Genomic DNA, 18,931 nt, shown 5'->3' on the forward strand with positions numbered 1-18,931 from the left:
GCCTGAGAGGAAAATCAGCACTTCCCATGCCTTCTTCCTGGGCTTGCCTCAGAGATAAATCCAGATCTATTCATCTCTCTTGGGAAGGAGATTGTCGAAACGTCGAATGCCTCAAGTTTTACCGCTCCCACTGGAGAGACTGCATCCTAAACTTTCTAGCTCTGGATGCAGAAGGGCCTTGGCATATGTGAGTCATCTTAGATCATGAACAAAGAGGTGGTTTTAAACAAGACTGCAAACATTTCCATTTTTGGGGCTACACCTTTGAGAGTAGTGTTGCAGAAAAAGGGCTGGGACGTGCAGCTCTAAATCTCTCCTAAGAGGTTTACAGCACACATTTCCAGTAGATACTTGACAGCCTGACAATAAACTTGCATTGAGGAGCTAACAGGGCAGACAGACAATAGCCCTCTGGCTGCCTGAGCCAGAGCTAAGAACTTCCCAAGCCTTTCCTCTGGCCCACCTCAGTGATAAACCCAATCTGTCCGTTCTTCCTCGAAGGAGCTTATCCATGCATCAGGTGCTACAACTACTATAGCTCACACTCAAGTGACTATCTCTTTCATGACCTAGCCCTGGGAGTCAATGAAGTTTTGCATTCCTGCGTGGCCCTGGGCCACAGAAAACAAAAAGGTGGACATACAATGGGCTAATTTCCAAGAGCCATCTGCTCTGTATCAAAGGGTGCAGTATGAATGTGCACACAGGCATTTGCCACAGATCCCCCCAGCTCAGTGCAGAGAGTGGAAAAGCCCATGTTCACCTTCAACATGAGGATAGAAAGAAATCCAGTGCACAGCCAAAACCCCAGCCTTTCCAGTTATAGCTAGAGGGTCTGGCTTCAAGTTTATTTCTCTGCTTCTGTGAGTTCAATTGATTTAGATTCCACATATAAGTGAGAGCATGTGGTTTTTCTCTTTCTGTGTTTGGTTTATTTCACGTAGCATAATGTTCTCCATTTCCATCCATGTTTTCACAAATGACAGTTTCTTCCACTTTGAGGATGACTTGTATTTTATTGTGTATATATGCCACATTTTCTTTACCGATTCATACCTTGATAGATACTTAGGTTGATTCCAGAACTTGGCTGCTGTGAATAATGCTGCAACAAACACGGGACTACAGACATCTCTTTGACATATTGATTTTCAATCTTATGGGTAATTACCCAGAAGTGAGATTGATGAATTATATGGTAGTTCAATATTTAGTTTTCTGAGGAACCCCCATTATGGCTGTACTAATTTACATTCTCACCAACAGTGTACAAGGGTTCCCTTTTCTTACATCCTCACCAACACTTACATTTTGTCTTTTTTTATTATATCCATTCTTACAGGTGTCAGGTGACATTTTGTGGTGCAGAAGATTTTTAATTTGATGTAATCCCATTTATCTATTTTTGATTTTGTTGTCTGTACTTTTGGGGTCAAATTTAAAAAAAAAAAAAAAAAACATTGCCCAGACCAATGTTATATAGTTTTAACCCCATATTTTCTTAGTAGTTTTACAGCTTCAGGCCTTATGTCAAGTCTTTAATTCATTCTGAGTTGACTTTTGTATATAGTATGAGATAACGTCTAATTTTATGCTTTTGCATATGGATATCCAGTATTCCCAACACCTTTTATTGACTGTCATTTTCCTATTGTATACTTTTGGCATCTTCATCAAAAATTAGTTGACTATGGGTGCATGGGCTCCACTTATTTCTAGGCTCTCTAAACTGTTCCATTGATTGATGTGTCTGTATTTACACTGTCACCCAGGCTGAAGTGCAGTGGAACAATCTCAGCTCACTGCAACCTTCCCCTCCCAGCCTCAGGCAATCCTCTCACCTCATCCTCCTGAGTAATTGGGACTATAGGCGCATACCACCATGCCCAGCTAATTTTTGTATTTCTTTTTGTAGAGATAGGGTATCACTATGTTTCCCAGGCTGGTCTCGAACTCTTGGTCTCACGTGATCCTCACGCCTTGGCCTCCCAAAGTGCTGAGACTACAGACATGAACCACTGTGCCCGGCCTGGTTATCTGTTTTTTGAATAGTGACCCTAACATGCTTTTCCAGTTCCAGTAACTTTTGATAAAATTTTTCAGCAATGTCTTTATCTAGATCCATCTTCTGGGTCATTATGTAATTTCTTCCAAAGCCAGTGGTGGCACTCAGATATTTGATCAGAGGATTGAGAGATTTGAGCTTTTGGTGGAAAAGCCATACCAGTGATTCTATTCCATTGTATGGTGTCAAAGTGAATGCATCTGCAAAAAAGCGAAGCAGCCATATTAGTGGCATCAACAGTGTCCAACAAAGGGAGCCAGAAATCTATATGTCAAACTGGTGAATGCTCTACCTGGACATACTACATTGGAATAGATACCCTGCAGGTTGAAGTTCCTGTTCAAAGCCACACTCAGAAGGTCAGTGGCATATCTGGAAGAGCTGTAGGGTTCCTTGCCTTTGCTTAGCTTGGCAAAGATGCTTGGCAGCATCTTTGATGCTGAAATTAGATTTCCTTGCATTGCGAGACGATGTCCAGCTAAGTTGAGATGGATTGTCACCATGGTGAAGAGAGGCTCCAGTTCCTGAATCAGGATAAAACGGCCAAAGACATTGTTCTCAAACACCTCCTGAAGTCCATTAGCAGTAATCTTATCATCCTGGGTCAGCAGGCCTTCAGCTATGGAGAACATATGAATCACTTTTCTTCCAAAGAGGCCAAAGAAAACTGTTTTGACATTTAGCTGTGGACTGGGTATGATCCCAGCATTTCGACTTATATATAGTCTAATTTCTGAAACCTTTGCTTAAGTCACTTGGAGGCCCAGAAAACTGACTGCAGGTAGCTGACACGGTGGTGGGGTGAGAGGCCAGCGGAGCAGCACGGACAGCTTCTGTCTTGCTTCAAGTTCCTGCACGTCAAACAGATGAAGCTCATCATCTTCCACCAGCAGCCGCTTTCAGAGGGCTAGGCCAATGCCACTGCTTGCCCCGGTGATCAAAAACACCTTTTGCATCTTTGTGCCTGCACACTTCCAGGCCTAAATTAATTTTCAAGCAGTTTATGCTATGATGATGATATTCAGTTGTAACCTTGACTTTAGCCAAATACTGATTTTAATGAGTGCTACCATGTGTATTTGGATCCCATTCATGAATTGTTAAAAAATAAAATAAAATCTTGATTTTTTGGATTTATTGTGTTGCCATCTGCCCATATTGTAAATTTTACTTTCAAATGATTAAAATTTTTATTTTTTGGCTTTAACATTTTGATTTATTAATATTAATGCACATTACTGTAATAACTTTATTACCTACAAAAATACTGAAACATAATAAAAATCAATATTTTAGTTAGGAAATTAATTAGACTATTTAAAAGTAGTTTTTAAGACAGTATCATTGCTAACTTTTTGTTGATTTTGACTAAATAATGCAATAAAAATCTTTTAGTAAGTTAAAAAATGTTAAATCGGCCGGGTGCGGTAGCTCACGTCTGTAATACCAGCACTTTGGGAGACTGAGGTAGGCGGGTCACGAGGTCAGGAGATCAACACCACCCTGGCCAATGTGTTGAAATCTTGTCTACTAAAAGTACAAAAAAATCAGCTGGGCGTGATGCTGTGTGCTTGTAGTCCCAGGTACTCGGGAGGCAGAGGCAGGATAATCACTTGAACCCAGGAGGCAGAGGTTGCAGTGAGCTGAAACCATGCCACTGCACTCCAGCCTGCCGACAGAGCGAGACTCTGTCTCAAAAAAAAAAAAAAAGTTAAATCATGTCTCAAGATTGTATGTATTCAAATTCATTTAGTCACAATTACTCATGATTATGTTGATTTCTCATTTTATCTCACTTTGAGTTAGTAAATTATTTTATATTCTTATCTCTTTATATAATGGACCTCAAAGAGTTTCTTATTCACATAATTATAGTTGTGAACTATACAATATGTGAACACTTCTCTAATTTTTTAAGATTTGTTTCAAAGTTCTTAATTTGGAAGAAGTCCATACGTTGCAATTGTTGAACTCAAAATATAAAGAAATATGCACCATATATTTAAAAATTCACTTGAAAGAATAAAAAAGTTTAAGAAATAAAGTATGAGAATAATTATTGACCACACAGATTTGGAGAAAGAGCCAAGTAGAACTTCAAATGTGGAAGCAGATTATTGTTTAAAATGAAATTCCTATACAATTTTAATAAAAAATTATTACATTGAGATAATTTTCCAGAACATTTAACAGAGAATAGAAAAATGAAATTTCACAAACACACACATACACAGAAGTCAGGAATAAGTTAGGAATATAAGAAACGAAAAAGAAAATAAGAATCAAAAAGAAGGATGAGAGATAATGTCTTAGGGGTAATGGCTGACATTTTTTCAAAATTGTGAAAGGTATGAATTGAAGAACAATTTATCCTGACCGGATAGATAACAAATAATCTACAGATTGTGTGTAGAATGTGTGTGTATATATATATATACCCCTCTGGATCCATTGTTAACTCTCCTCCAGCCTGCACTGTGGCCTGCAGTCTAAGTTTTCTGGACTGTATCAGCAAAGTCACTGTCCTTGGCTTCTGGTTAGATCAGGCCAATGAGGAGAATTTGCAGAGCAGATAGAATTAAGTTCTGTTCCTTTTTTGTGAAAGTCTCTCAGGTTGGTTGCATAATCTGATTGAAGCTTTCATCTCTGCCCGCCAGCACTTCCGCCCGCCAGCACTTCCCCCCATCTCTTTCTCCATTTTACTTTACTCCTTTACTGCACCATTTCAGCCGTAAAGATGGCTGAGGTGTTCTAATGTCACTAGCAGTAACTTTATAAATAATCAACTTTGTAAATGTCTATATTTACATTCAAAGATCACTGCACACTCAAAGAGGCAGACTACCATGTCTGAATTTCATTTAAAAAAAAGAGATCATAAATTTGATTCCAAGTTACACAGGTATCTAAATGGCCAATGTTCAAATATGGTAGATATTTACATGTAAAAGTGTAAAAGCATGTAATTAGAGACTCAGTAAAATTAGGAAGATACAAGTGGCAATCAGGCATGGAAGCATGGTCAGACATCTTAGTTAAGAACTAAAGTCAGTTATATAAAGTTGAAATATTTAAAATTACAAATATCAGATTCAAAGGGACAACTACATAAAGAGATATGCAAATATGAAGGGATGACTAATGGACTTTATAAAAGATCTAGAAAATAATTGCCAAGCATATTGCTCAGAATTTTAGAAAAGTATGTGCCATGTGAAAACAATTCCATCTGAAGCCTAGACTCAAGGTATATGCACATACAATTCTTATTCATTACAAAGGGAAAAAGCATGACTTCAAAGTGGAGAAATCTGGCAGACACCATCTTAACCAAGTGATTAAAGTTAGCACCAACAGTAATGGAACAAATTGACATCCTTGCCTTCTTATAACAATCTGATTCTAATTTTGAGGAAGTCACAGAAAATTTAAATCGAGGGACATTCTACAAAGTATCTGACCTTCATTCTTCAGAATGTCAAACTCATGGACACAGAGAGATTGATAAACTACTCCAGATTAACGGGGAATAAAAGGACGTGACAGTTAAATGCAATGTGAGATTAATGTACTGAATTTTAAATATGTAGATTTAGACATAGACAAAGATACAGATATAGAAGAGATACAGATTTTAATGATGACATAATTATGATATAGGAGATAAGAAACTACATAAGCAGATAGGGTATGGGAGTCCTCGATAAAGTTTCTCTTTTTAATGTACAGCAGCACCAAAATCATTTTCTAACAAAGAGCAGCCTATAAAATTGAGCTGCCCACATAGACAAGGAAGCTGGAAGCTTGCCCAGGTGAATGCAGAGAGGAAAAAGCTACCTAGGACCAGGCATGTTCAAAATGGCGGCTCCATCTTTGCTTCTCTTTGCCAGCCATGAGCACAGTAAAAAGCAGACAAGACGCCCTGGTCAAGTGAAAAGCCCATTTGCATAACGAGATTAAGGTGACGTGGCCAGCCTTCCCCCCGGCATTATGCAAATGTCACACCTGTGGGCCCTGTGTAAATCAGACACCACTTCCCCAAGCCTGCCTATAAAATCCAGCGAACTCCGCTGCTGGCTGGTCCCTCCTTTCAGAAGGCCCTCTTTCTTACTAGAGAGAGCTCTATTTTCTTTTCTCTTTCCTTTGCCTATTAAACCTCTGCTCCTGAACTCCTGGTGTGTGTCCGTGTCCTAAATCTTCTTTGTGGGAGACAGTGAATCCTGGATATTTACCCCAGACAGTGACACCACTTCAATTATAAAGGTATTGTTGGAACAGTATTAAATTTTACAGCTTATCTGGATGATCTACCGATATTTAGAACAATATGAATATTATTTTATTTATTTTTATATTTTTGCTTTTAATTCAATTCAATTTTACGATATTAATAACTTTAAATTTGAAGTTTGGATTGGTGCTTAACTTTTGAGTGTGTGTCTCCTCCAATTCTGGATGCTTCAAAACAGGAAATACATAGTTATCATATCCTTCCCAGTAAAAAATAGTTGCATAGTATTTTTCCACTAATATTCATTCAGAATTGACAGTTTTGTGCTCTGATGTCCACTGCCTAAAAACATTTTTCCCATATTATATTTATGTTCTGTATGCATGCTTGAAGACCTACTGCAGCACTTACAGTATTATTTAATTGTCATGCTAGATGTTGGGGTAACTATTTTATTTTATCATCTTTTGTTATAATATTTTAGAGGCAAGGTCTTGCTCTGTCACCCAGGCTGGAGTGTAGTGTCATGGTCATGGCTCAGTGAGTGCAGCCTCAACCTCTTGGGCTCAAAGGATCCTCCCACCTCAGCTTCCTGAGTAGCAAGGCCTACAGGTGTGCAGCACCATACCCAGATAATGTTTTTATTTTTTTATTTCGTAGAAATGGGGGTCTCTCCAGGTTGCTCAGGTTTGTCTCAAACTTGTGGCCTCAAGTGATCCTTCCACCTTTGCCTCCAAAAACATTGGGATTACAGGCATGAGCCATTGTGTGCCTGGCTTATTTTATTTTAATACTGTAATACAACTCTAGATCTTCACCTCAAAAGTTAAGAAATTACTCCAACTCCTGGTAAAAGTAGTGGAATGTAGGTTCTACAGAAGTTGAAGAAGAGATAAGCCTCAGAGATATCAGGCGCCCCACAAAGGGTAGTGGGAATAAGGAATACAAATCAATAGGGTCCTTTAGTGAATACAGACATTATATATTTTGAAACCCTTAATTTTATTTTACAAAATTCAAGTGACAGTCTTACATTCAGCTGGCCAAATATTTTATATGCTTCCCTTCTGGGGCAACAATTCTGGAAAAAATTTGTGTTTGAGATCCCTCAAAACCTCTGCATCTTTTCTTGATGAAGTTCAGCTATTGATAAGCTCAGTCTTTGCTCCTAGAATACCCAATAAGCTTCCTCACTCTTAATTATGAACTGAGAGCCTAGTCAGATTATTAGATGTTGTGTGAAATCTGTAATTTGAAAGATGTATTAGTAATTTTAAACGTATATTAGAGTTCTTCAGAGAAACATAACCAATAGGCTATATGAGAGGGGATTTATTCAGGGGAATTGGCTCACATAATCATAGAGGCAGAGAGGTCCCAGAAAGGCCAAGTGTGAGTTGGATGATCAGAGAAGCTGGTATTATGATTCAGTTTGAAAGCCTCAGAACCAGGGAAACTGATGGTGCAGCCCCAAGTCCAAGGCCAAAAGCCCAAGAGCCCTTGGGAGGCCAGTAGTGCAAGTCCCAGAGTCCAAAAGCTGAAGAATCTGGAGTCTGATGTCTGAGGGCCAGAGGAAGAGAGGCATCTCACTCCTGAAGACAGAGATAACAGAAAGAGAGAAAAAAAATCCCCCTTCTGCCTACTGTTTGTTTTCGCCAGCACCCCCGCCCCCCCGCCACACACACACACCGCAGCCCCATTAAGGGCATTAAGGGCAGGCCTTCCTCTCTCAGTACATGGACTCACATGTTAATCTCCTCTGGAAACACCCTCCCAGACACATCCAGAAACAAAGCTTCACCAGCCACCTAAGCCTCTGTTAATCCAGTCAAGTTTGACACCTAAAATTAACTATCACAGTGTGAAAAATACAAAACTATTAAGATAATAATAGCAACAAATTTGTTTACAACATAAAAAACATAAATTATGACATAAGAGACTTAAAATGAGAGGAGTAATACAGTTTTTACATTTAATGTGGATAAAGTTAAATTGTTAACACCTTAACATAGCCTATTATAAGTATAAAATGTTTTAAGTTATTATCATACTAACCAAAAAAGCCAAAACCTATAGTAGACACAAAAAGGATAAAAAGTAAGGAATCAAGGCACACCACTAGAGAAAATCTAATCACAAAGGAAGACAGCAAAAGGTGAAGAAAGGAACAAAGAATCTATTTTAAAAACACACAAAAGAACTCCAGAGAATATTTAACAAAATGGCAGCAGTAAGTACTACCCAGTTTATCAACTGCAAATGAATTAAATGTTCCAATCAAAAGACATAAAGTGGGTGCATAGATAATATACCTTGCCTTCAAGTGAGTCACATCATCATAAAGGACACATGTAGATTGAAAGTATAAGGATGACAGGATATTCCATCCAAATGGGTATCAAAGAGAGCAGAGGTAGCTATACTTACATAAGATAGACTTTAAGTCAAAACTGTAAAAATAGTCAAAGAAAGTTATTATATAATGATAAAGGGGTTAATCGATCAAGAAGATATAACAATTGCAAATATATATGAATGTAACATCAGCATACCAAATATATAAAGCAAATACTTTATCTGAAAAGACATAGTGATAAAGTAATAGTAGGGGATTTCAATACTCCACATTCAACTATGAACTGATGTATTAGTAATCATCCAGCAGTCAATCAACAAGGATTGGACTTGAACTACACTTTAGACCAGATGGACCTAACAGACACATCCCAAACATTCCATCCAATAGCAGCAGAAGATACGTTCCTCTCAAGTGCACATAAAACATTATTCAGCATAGACCAAATGTTAGGCCACAACGTGATTTTTAACAAGTTTAAGATGAATGAAATCATATCAAGTATCTTTTCTGACTACATGGTATGAAACTAGATAACAATAATAGTGGAATTTCAGAAAACTTCACAAATATGTTGAAATTAACATGCTTATAAACAACTGATGGTTCGAAGAAGAAATTAAAAAGGAAATGAAAAAACATGTTGATTCAAACAAGCATGAAAACACAACATATTGACACTTATGAGATGCAGTCATGCAGTTCTAATAAGAAAATTTACAGCACCAATGCCTACATGAAAAATAAAGATTTTTTTTGAGACGGTGCTTTACTCTTGTTGCTTAGGCTGAAGTGCAATGGCACTATCTTGGCTCACTGCAACCTCCGCCTCCCAAGTTCAAGTGATTCTCCTGCCTCAGCCTCCCGAGTAGCTGGGATTACGGGCATGCACCACCACGCTTGGGTAATTGTTTTTGGGTTTTTTTTGTATTTAGTAGAGATGGGGTTTCACCATATTAGTCAGGCTGGACTCGAACTCCTGACCTCAAGTGATCCACACACCTCGGCCTCCCAAAGTGCTGGGATTACAGGTGTGCACCACCGTGCCGGGCCCAAGAAAGATCTTAATAAAACCTAACATTATGCTCAAGAACCTAGAGAAAAAAGAGCAAACTAAGCCAAAAATTAGTAGGAGAAAGGAAATAACAAAGAAAAAAGCAGAGAAAAATAAAAATGAAGTCCAGAAAGACAATAGAAAATAGCAACAAAACTAAGTCCCCTTTTTAAAAAACATAAACAATAACAGCAACAACAAAAACACCCAGTCACTGGTGGCTTCATGGGTAAATTCTATCAAATCTTTAAAGAATAACTAATGCCAGTTCTCCCTTACACATTTCAAAAATATTGAAGATGAAGGAACACTTCTAAAATCATGTTATGAGGCCAGTATTACTCTGATACTGAATCCTGACAAGGATACTGCAAGAAAAGAAAAATTACAGGCCCGTGTTCCAGATAAACACAGATGCAAAAATCTTCAATGAAATACTAGCAAATCAAATTCAACAGCACATTAAAAAGATCATTCATCATAATAAATCTGGATTTTTCCTTCAGATGCAAGTGGGTTTAGAATATGCAAATCAATAACTGTGATCTACTACATTAACAGAATGAAGGACCAAACCATAGAATATTTCAATAGATTCTGAAAAGGCATTTAATACAATTCCTTTCATAATGAAAATTCTAAACAAATTAGGTACAGAATCATAAAGCCATAAATCACAAGCCCACTGCTAACATCATTTGCAAGAATGAAAAGTTTAAACATTTCCTCTAAGATCAGGAACAAGACAAGGATGGACACTCTCAATACTTTCATTCAACAGGGCATTTTATGCACAGCATGAGGACCATAACTAATAATATTTTACTGTAAACTAAAAAATTGCTGAGAGCAGATTTTAGGTGTTCTTACTACATACTCACACATAAAAGGCAATTATGTGAGGTGATGGATATGTTAGATTGCCTGACTGTATTATTATTTCACTATCTACATTCATATCAAAACATATTATACACTTTAAATATATACAATAAAATAGATAATAAGACAAAAAGTTCAAATATAAGTCGGATCATTCTCCTCCTCTACTCAAAACCATCCAGATTTTTCTCTCACTCACAGTAAACAAACTACTTCCCATGACCTGCAGTGTCTGCCTGATCCTGCTCTCCATTTTTTCTGTAACACATCTCCTAGTCTTTTTTTTTTAAATCTGCTCCCCTGGGGCTGTGCTAAACTCTGAACCTCACCTGTTATACCCCCACCTGTGTTCTTCATGATGTTACTCCCATCGCAATCTCCTGGGATAGCTCTTTCCTCTGCTCCTCACACACCCTCTCTCTAAGCACAACATGGAGATGCTGGTGTTTTGAGAAAGTGACTTCCCACACACCTTTGGAATTTGACTCACTGCATTGTTTTCACTGAAGTTTGCCAACAGAAAGATCTGGCCTTTAGTAAGCACTCTATAAATGAATAAAGAAGCATTGAAAACAAGCCTCAGAGGACATCTGGAATCTTCGTGCACCAGATTGGAGGTATAGAGTAAGTCATTTTTTAAAAGAAAACTCATTATATTTTTTATTTTTAAAAATTTTTTATTTTTAACTTTTGTGGGTACATAGAGATGTGTATATTTATGGGGTACCTGTGATGTTTTGATTCAGATATACGATGTGTAAAAATTATATTAGGGTAATTGGGGCATTCATCGCCTCAAGCGTTTATAATTTGTGTTAGGAACATTCCAATTCCATTCTCTTATTTTTAATTATACGATAAATTACTGTTGATTGTAGTCACCTCGTTGTGTATCAAATACTAAATCTTATTCACATTTTAAATGATATTTTTGCACCCATTAACTATTGCTACTTTCCTCCAAACTCCTTACTACCCTCTCAGTCTCTGGGAACCACCATTCTACTCTCTATCTTCATGAATTCAATTGCTTTGATTTTTAGCTCCCAATTAGAGTGAGAACATGCAAAATTTGTCTTTCTGATCCTGGCTTATTTTACTTAACATAATGCCCCCTAGTTCTATCCATGTTGTTGCAAATGACAGGATTTCATTTGTTTTTGTGGGTAAATAATATTCCATTGTGCATATGCACAACATTTTTAAAATCTACTCATCTGTTAGCTGTTCTGAACAGTGAATAAAAATGCAAGTGCAAATACCTCTCTGATATACTGATTTCCTTTCATTCAGTTATATACCTAGCAATGGGATTGCTGGATCATATGGTAGTTTTATTTTTAGTTTATGGAGGCACCTCCATACTGTTGTCCATAGTGGCTGTTCTAATTTACATTCCCTCCAACAGTGTACAATTCCCTTTTCTCTACATCTACATCCTCCCCAGCATTTGTTATTGCCTGTCTTTTGGATAAAATCCATTTTAATTGGGGTAAGATCATTATATCATTATAGTTTTTACTTGCATTTCTCTGATGATAAAAATCACATTTCATATTTTAAAAATTTTGGAGTTAAAATTTGTCTGGATTTGGGAACAATTAAAATTCTTATTTTACAAATAATAGAAACTAATAAAACCTAAAGATATATTTTTTCTCTGATGCTCAAATTATTCAAAGTAGCAGTATTAGCTTTTCCTGTGAGTGAACTTCACACACAGAAATGGGATAAAATACTACTTTTTATCTTTTTAATTTTAAGTATTCCACAATAGGATTATAATTTTTAATACTTTTGGCACATTATAGTATCTTCGTTGAGGAGTATGTATTATGAATATCAGATGTTGTAACTCTTAGTGATATATTTTTGGATTTACCACACTAAGCTGAAAGTGTATTAAATGTTAAATGAAATCACAAAATTAATGAGAGGTAACTAGAAATAAATGAAACAAGAAACTTAAGACTAATCTTAAAAAAAAAATGTGAAGTACTTCTTAAAAAGGCATGCTATACTTTCCAGCTTCTAAACGATTATGAAGAAAGCTCAGTCAGACAGAATCATCAATACCACTGTCTTTGAGTCAATTTTCCCTTACCATTTTGTTTCCCTCATACTAGAAGAAAGAGACACGTATGGACATCTGTCTTAGTAATCATATGCTTTTTTACTCAACCACTCGGGGACTATTAGTGATGCTGTAAGATGAAGTCACAATATTTTAACAAGAACAGCCACAGAGATTAATCAAATCGAACATCACTAAAATGATTTTTTAAAAACCACTCAAAATATTTTTACTTCTTTTTCTGGAATAAATCCTAATATTTATTTTTAACTGTTCATTAAAATGTCTGGGTTTTTTTTCTAACAGATTAAAATTAGTTTATATCACTTCTCTCCTAAATTCAGCAAACAACATTTACACTGTGATTTTTCTTTATCTATCACTCCTGAGAGAGAACAGGCACAATATTTAAAAGAAATAACCAAAGAAGAGAGTGCAGGAGGAAAATTGTCAAGTACAGTTTTAATATTTTACTAAATTTACATTAAGGTCAATGTATACAATCTGTAGAATTAGAAAGCCCCCACATGTCACTGCAATAGGAATGAATAACCACAGTTTTCCATCAGAGTAAGACCATCTGAATTTTGTTCAAATTATGTGGCGATCCTTCTCCCCTGCCCCATAAGTTGCAATACTTTTTTGGAAGGGATAGAGGGGAACAGAGAAAGCAGTGGACATAAAAACATTAAGATTGTGATATGCAAGGTCACGCATTGTCGTTGTACAACTTGGCTATGATGAAAGAGAAAACATAGTTTAACTTATTAAATATGAGAAAAAAGTCAAAGTGGCAGATGGGGGATTAAAAAAGAAAAGTGAGTAATTCAGTTAATATAAGGCTAACAAAATATTTATTTATTTGTTTGTTTTGAGACAGAGCCTCGCTCTGTTGCCCAGGCAGGAGTTCAATAGTGTGATCTCGGCTCACTGCAGCCTCCGCCTCCCAGGTTCAAGTGATTCACCCTGCCTCAGCCTCCCAAGTAGCAGGGATTATAGGTGCCCGCCACCACACCCAGCTAATTTTTTGTATTTTTAGCAGAGATGGGGTCTCGCCATGTTGTCCTGGCTGGTCTTGAACTCCTGACGTCAGGCGATCCACCTGCCTGGGCCTCTCAAAGTGCTGGGATTACAGGCGTGAGCCACCGCACCCGGCCAGCTCATATATTATAGGATCTGTTGCCTACAGTAACCATGTGTGTGTCCTATGAAACTATAGGCACAAGATTGCAAATTATGGTGTTAAAAAAGCACCATTAGTTCAATCTCTTATTAAAATTTCAAATGTAAGAATACCTGCAAACAAAGTTTTTTAGAGAGTAGGTAGGTTAAAGACTTTGTAGAATAGCTTGAGGGAGGTCTGTAATAGTTAAGTTTTGTTTTCAGAATTGTTTATTGTTCAAATTCTTGGAAGGTGTGTTGAAACTGAGGTCCTGTTAGTCATGGGACAAGATGTAGGAAGAGCAAGACTATGGTACAATGTAGTAGCCATTGGTTTGTTGGTTTGAGTTTTCAAGGGAGATGGGCAGGAAAACTTTGTTTTTAAGTTTTGATAACATCCGTAGAAAATTTTTAATCTTTCAGTATATTTAATAAGATATATTTGGATAATATTATAACAATGCATTTATGTGAACTAAATTGCCTCAATAACATGAAATTAATCAGGAAATGCTTGGTGATCAATGCACTAAAAAAGAACTAGATGAAAGTATTTTTTGTGGCAAATTGGCATGGAATTACCATACGTGTGGTACGTGTGTGTGTTTCAGTATGCTAAATAATATAATATATGTGTTATATATATTTAATATTTAAAGAGTAGACATTGATATTTTACTTCAGTCTTCTCCTTTTCCTGCAGATTACTCCTGCAATAATGGAAAATCTCACAATCGTGACTGAATTTATCCTCATGGGGTTTTCTACCAATAAAAATATGTGCATTTTGCATTCGGTTCTCTTCTTGTTGATTTATTTGTGTGCCCTAATGGGGAATGTCCTCATTATCATGATCACAACTTTGGACCATCATCTCCACACCCCCATGTATTTCTTCTTGAAGAATTTATCTTTCTTGGATCTCTGCCTTATTTCAGTCACGGCTCCCAAATCTATCGCCAATTCTTTGATACACAACAACTCCATTTCATTCCTTGGCTGTGTTTCCCAGGTCTTTTTGTTACTTTTTTCAGCATCTGCAGAGCTGCTCCTCCTCACGGTGATGTCCTTTGACCGCTATACTGCTATATGTCACCCTCTGCACTATGATGTCATCATGGACAGGAGCACCTGTGTCCAAACAGCCACTGTGTCTTGGCTGTATGGGGGTCTGATTGCTGTGATGCACACAGCTGGCACCTTCTCCTTATCCTACTGTGGGTCCAACATGGTCCATCAGTTCTTCTGTGACATTCCCCAGTTATTAGCTATTTCTTGCTCAGAAAATTTAATAAGAGAAATTGCACTCATCCTTATTAATGTAGTTTTGGATTTCTGCTGTTTTATTGTCATCATCATTACCTATGTCCACGTCTTCTCTACAGTCAAGAAGATCCCTTCCACAGAAGGCCAGTCAAAAGCCTACTCTACTTGCCTTCCACACTTGCTGGTGGTTGTGTTATTTCTTTCCACTGGACTCATTGCTTATCTGAGGCCAGCTTCAGAGTCTCCTTCTATTTTGGATGCTGTAATTTCTGTGTTCTACACTATGCTGCCCCCAACCTTTAATCCCATTATATACAGTTTGAGAAACAAGGCCATAAAGGTGGCTCTGGGGATGTTGATAAAGGGAAAGCTCACCAAAAAGTAAAAGCTGTTGCTTTTTTTCTTTCAATAATAGATACCATTTATAATGTACACACATTAATTCTTCATTTTTATCTCTAATTCTTAAAAGTAAAAATTTAAAAAGACAAATGAAAGCAATTATTTTATTAGAAAATTTCCTTGGGCAATTAATTACATTTTTCTATTCTTAAGTAAAATTCTGAATTTTTACAATATGGAGCCATTTCCCAAACCCCTTCTTGGGTGGTGTACATAAGCTGATTTCTAGTTATCTTTAATATGATGTAAGGAAGAATGTTTGTTTAGAACTTACTATCTCACTTAAAAACTCTTATTAAAGAAGCAGCAGCAGCAATACAAAACCCAAACCTCTACTCTCTTATGACCTAATCAATCTGAACAAAAAAATCTTATAGAATTCTTTGACAAATTATCCATATTTATTCCTTGTATTGACTTGACTATTTAAATGTCACTGAGAAGAATAAAATGAAAAAAGTGGTCTTACTCAAAAATTAATTTGAATGGGACGTTTTCTTTCCTTCTATATAGTCATTTTGCATTTTTGGTGAAAGGTCAAATAGAAAATGCATATTAATTGAATTTTGCCAGAGAAAGATATCAGCACTCAAAGAAATAAAGGAACTGTCATTGAAGGCAGATGTCAAAATAATTATTAATTTGTATTGATGTTTTATTAACCCTAACATGGCTTTCCTAATGCTCTAGTTACAAAACAAATCAGTATATAAATAGTTTTAAAAGGTTCCCATGTATACATTTTAAATGTGTATATTTAAATACATATTTAAATATATATATATAGGCTTTGACTATTTTAGATATTCATTTTAATTATAGCTATTTTGAGGTTTCCCCTTAGTCTTTATTATGGTATTTGGAAGCCCAGTATTAGATTTTCTGCTAGATGGACTTCCTTCTAGATATCTCATACATTGCTCAATCTTTCTTCTACTAATAGATATTTTTTCTTCTATCATGTAATCTATTAAGTGAAATAAACTTGGAAGAATATGTGAATTATTTTTCTCTGCAGCATCTGTACTACAAATTTCCAGTTTCTTAAATTACTCTTTGTGAAATGTAGAGCTGTGTACTGACAATGGTATTTTTCTCAAGCAAGTCTTTGGAGCACATAATTATGTCTTCAAATATTTCATAATATATTAGGTCTATGAAAATATTTAAAATTATGTGTGTGTGTATGTCTATGTGTATGTTTTTCACAAAGACTGAGTACATTCAAATTTTATAATTATATTTGTATATTAACTGCATGGGGTGCTTTTTTCAATAAAAATGTGACACAGGGATTGCTTCCATTTATTATTTGTTCAGCATGCAGAGAAATGTGCTAATTTACCTTTTAAGTCAATCATCTATTCATGTATTTTGCTTATTTATCTACTCCATCGTAACATTTGTGTTTAACTTGAATGTGCTTTTGTAAAGTTATAGACACTAACACCTACTACATGTAAATATTTTTCATCTCCAGTTTTCTCTTTAATTATACTGATATTATTTTTTATTTAATGCAAGCTTTTAATAATTATGGAATTAAATTTGTGAAATTGTTTCCTTGTGATTTTTTTATTGCTTCAAATAGATAATGTCATTAATTCATCAAATTCAATACATATTTTTATGTTATTTTTATTTGACAAACATAAATGGACACATGTGCACTGAGGTCAAAATGACACAGATTTCGTTTTCCCAGAAGACACAAAGAAAAGCAGAAAATGTCTTCTTGAATGTTAAAAAACATTTATTAACCAAGTCCCTTCTTATTATAATGAATTAACACAAATGACAAATTGCCTCTTTCAGAGTAAAAAGTGAACACAATAATATGTTTAGTTATGACGCAATGGCCCATAAAACCCAGTGAGCAGTTAGTATAAGACAAAACCATTTGCTGCTTCATTCTTAATCACCTCAACTAAACCAGTTCCCAAACAGGGAATTTCAACACTCAGTGCGTTGTTTGCTTTGTAGGCAATGTCACCACTGTTCTGACTTCACTTTGACAGAGCAAGTGACAATATCCACGTGTTGCCAATCTTTTAAAATAGGCATTCACAGGATTGTTACAAGGATTACATTATTAATGCATGTGCCAATAATGAGTCTTCAGCAAAAGTTGATAATCATTATTTAACTCATTTGCATTGAGAATTCCCTACTGGCCTGTTGCCATGGTTGACACCACTATTTATACTGAATATGCTTATGAAGATTCTATATAGGAGGTTCTGCGTGACATGAACTGATGATCTTCAAACACGATTCTCACAAAAGAAAACAAACTAACAAGGATTAAATGCAACTGAATAACTTTTGTGCATTAAGCTTTGTCCTATATAATCAGAGCAGTGCAGCACCGGGTACTGGCTGAGGGATTTTCTTCACCATGATCCCATAAGCAGAGCATAATCAAAACAGTGTGAGTTCTTTCATTACTCAGATTCTAAATATCTCAATTACTTATACAAACTGGGAACTGACTATGTATTTCAATTGCTATGAGGTCAAAGCAATACTAGTGAACAACTTCCCTCTATTTTTGTCTTTGTAAAGTAGAAAAGTAAAACAAAATCTGCTTCGTTGGCTTGAATGCAATAATGAATGTGTAGTTTATGCAATTAAATAAATCAGAAAAATAAAGAATGATAATTTGGAGAAAATCTAGGTTACCGTTTACCTCTGCAACTATATTTTCTTATATGTGTATGCTGTCAATCCATGATCTAAATTAGGTGACAAAATAACTAAATTTGAACAAACAATTCTAACTTTATTACTTATTTAAAAAGATAAAGATAAAATTGAAAATTTCTTTTTGATTTCAGGCACACAAACTTCTTCTTATAAGCTCTGGATACCTATTCATTGACATCACTGAAAAATAAAGTGGTTTTCTCAAAGCAACAGAGTCTCCTTTCAGATTTTAACTATGAAAATGGTTAAGAAAATGTGGCACATACACACCATGGAATACTATGCAGCCATAAAAAATGATGAGTTCATGTCATTTGTAGGGACGTGGATGAAATTGGAAATCATCATTCTCAGTAAACTATCACAAGAACACAAAACCAAACACCGCATATTCTCACTCATAGGTGGGAATTGAACAATGAGAACACATGGACACAGGAAAGGGAACATCACACTCTGGGGACTGTTGTGGGGTGGGGGGAGGGGGGAGGGATAGCATTGGGAGATATACCTAATGCTAGATGACGAGTTAGTGGGTGTAGCACACCAACATGGCACATGTATACGTATGTAACTAACCTGCACATTGTGCACATGTACCCTAGAACTTAAAGTATAATAATAATAAATAAATAAAATTAAACTAAATTTTAAAAGAAGAAAATCGTTGGGAGTGGAGTGGAAACACCAACAATTTATACTAACATATTTATGCCAACACATGTTATAAT

The 18,931-nt window shown here is 36.0% G+C and overlaps 1 protein-coding gene and 1 pseudogene across 1 annotated transcript; one reads left to right on the forward strand and one right to left on the reverse strand.

Annotated features, from left to right (window-relative positions):
* Nucleotides 1-1,096: 1,096 nt before the first annotated feature.
* LOC100979014 (3-keto-steroid reductase/17-beta-hydroxysteroid dehydrogenase 7-like) lies at nt 1,097-3,120 on the reverse strand (annotated as a pseudogene).
* A 3,041-nt stretch (nt 3,121-6,161) lies between these two features.
* On the forward strand, nt 6,162-15,617 carry LOC100979352 (olfactory receptor 14A16). The gene is made up of 3 exons (XM_003815324.6): nt 6,162-6,328; nt 11,101-11,215; nt 14,530-15,617. The coding sequence occupies exon 3, from the start codon at nt 14,545-14,547 to the stop codon at nt 15,475-15,477; it is 933 nt and encodes a 310-aa protein (XP_003815372.3). The 5' UTR covers nt 6,162-6,328; nt 11,101-11,215; nt 14,530-14,544; the 3' UTR covers nt 15,478-15,617.
* The last annotated feature ends 3,314 nt before the right edge of the window (nt 15,618-18,931 follow it).

Source organism: Pan paniscus, chromosome 1, assembly GCF_029289425.2.
Source record: "Pan paniscus chromosome 1, NHGRI_mPanPan1-v2.0_pri, whole genome shotgun sequence".
NCBI lineage: Eukaryota > Metazoa > Chordata > Mammalia > Primates > Hominidae > Pan > Pan paniscus.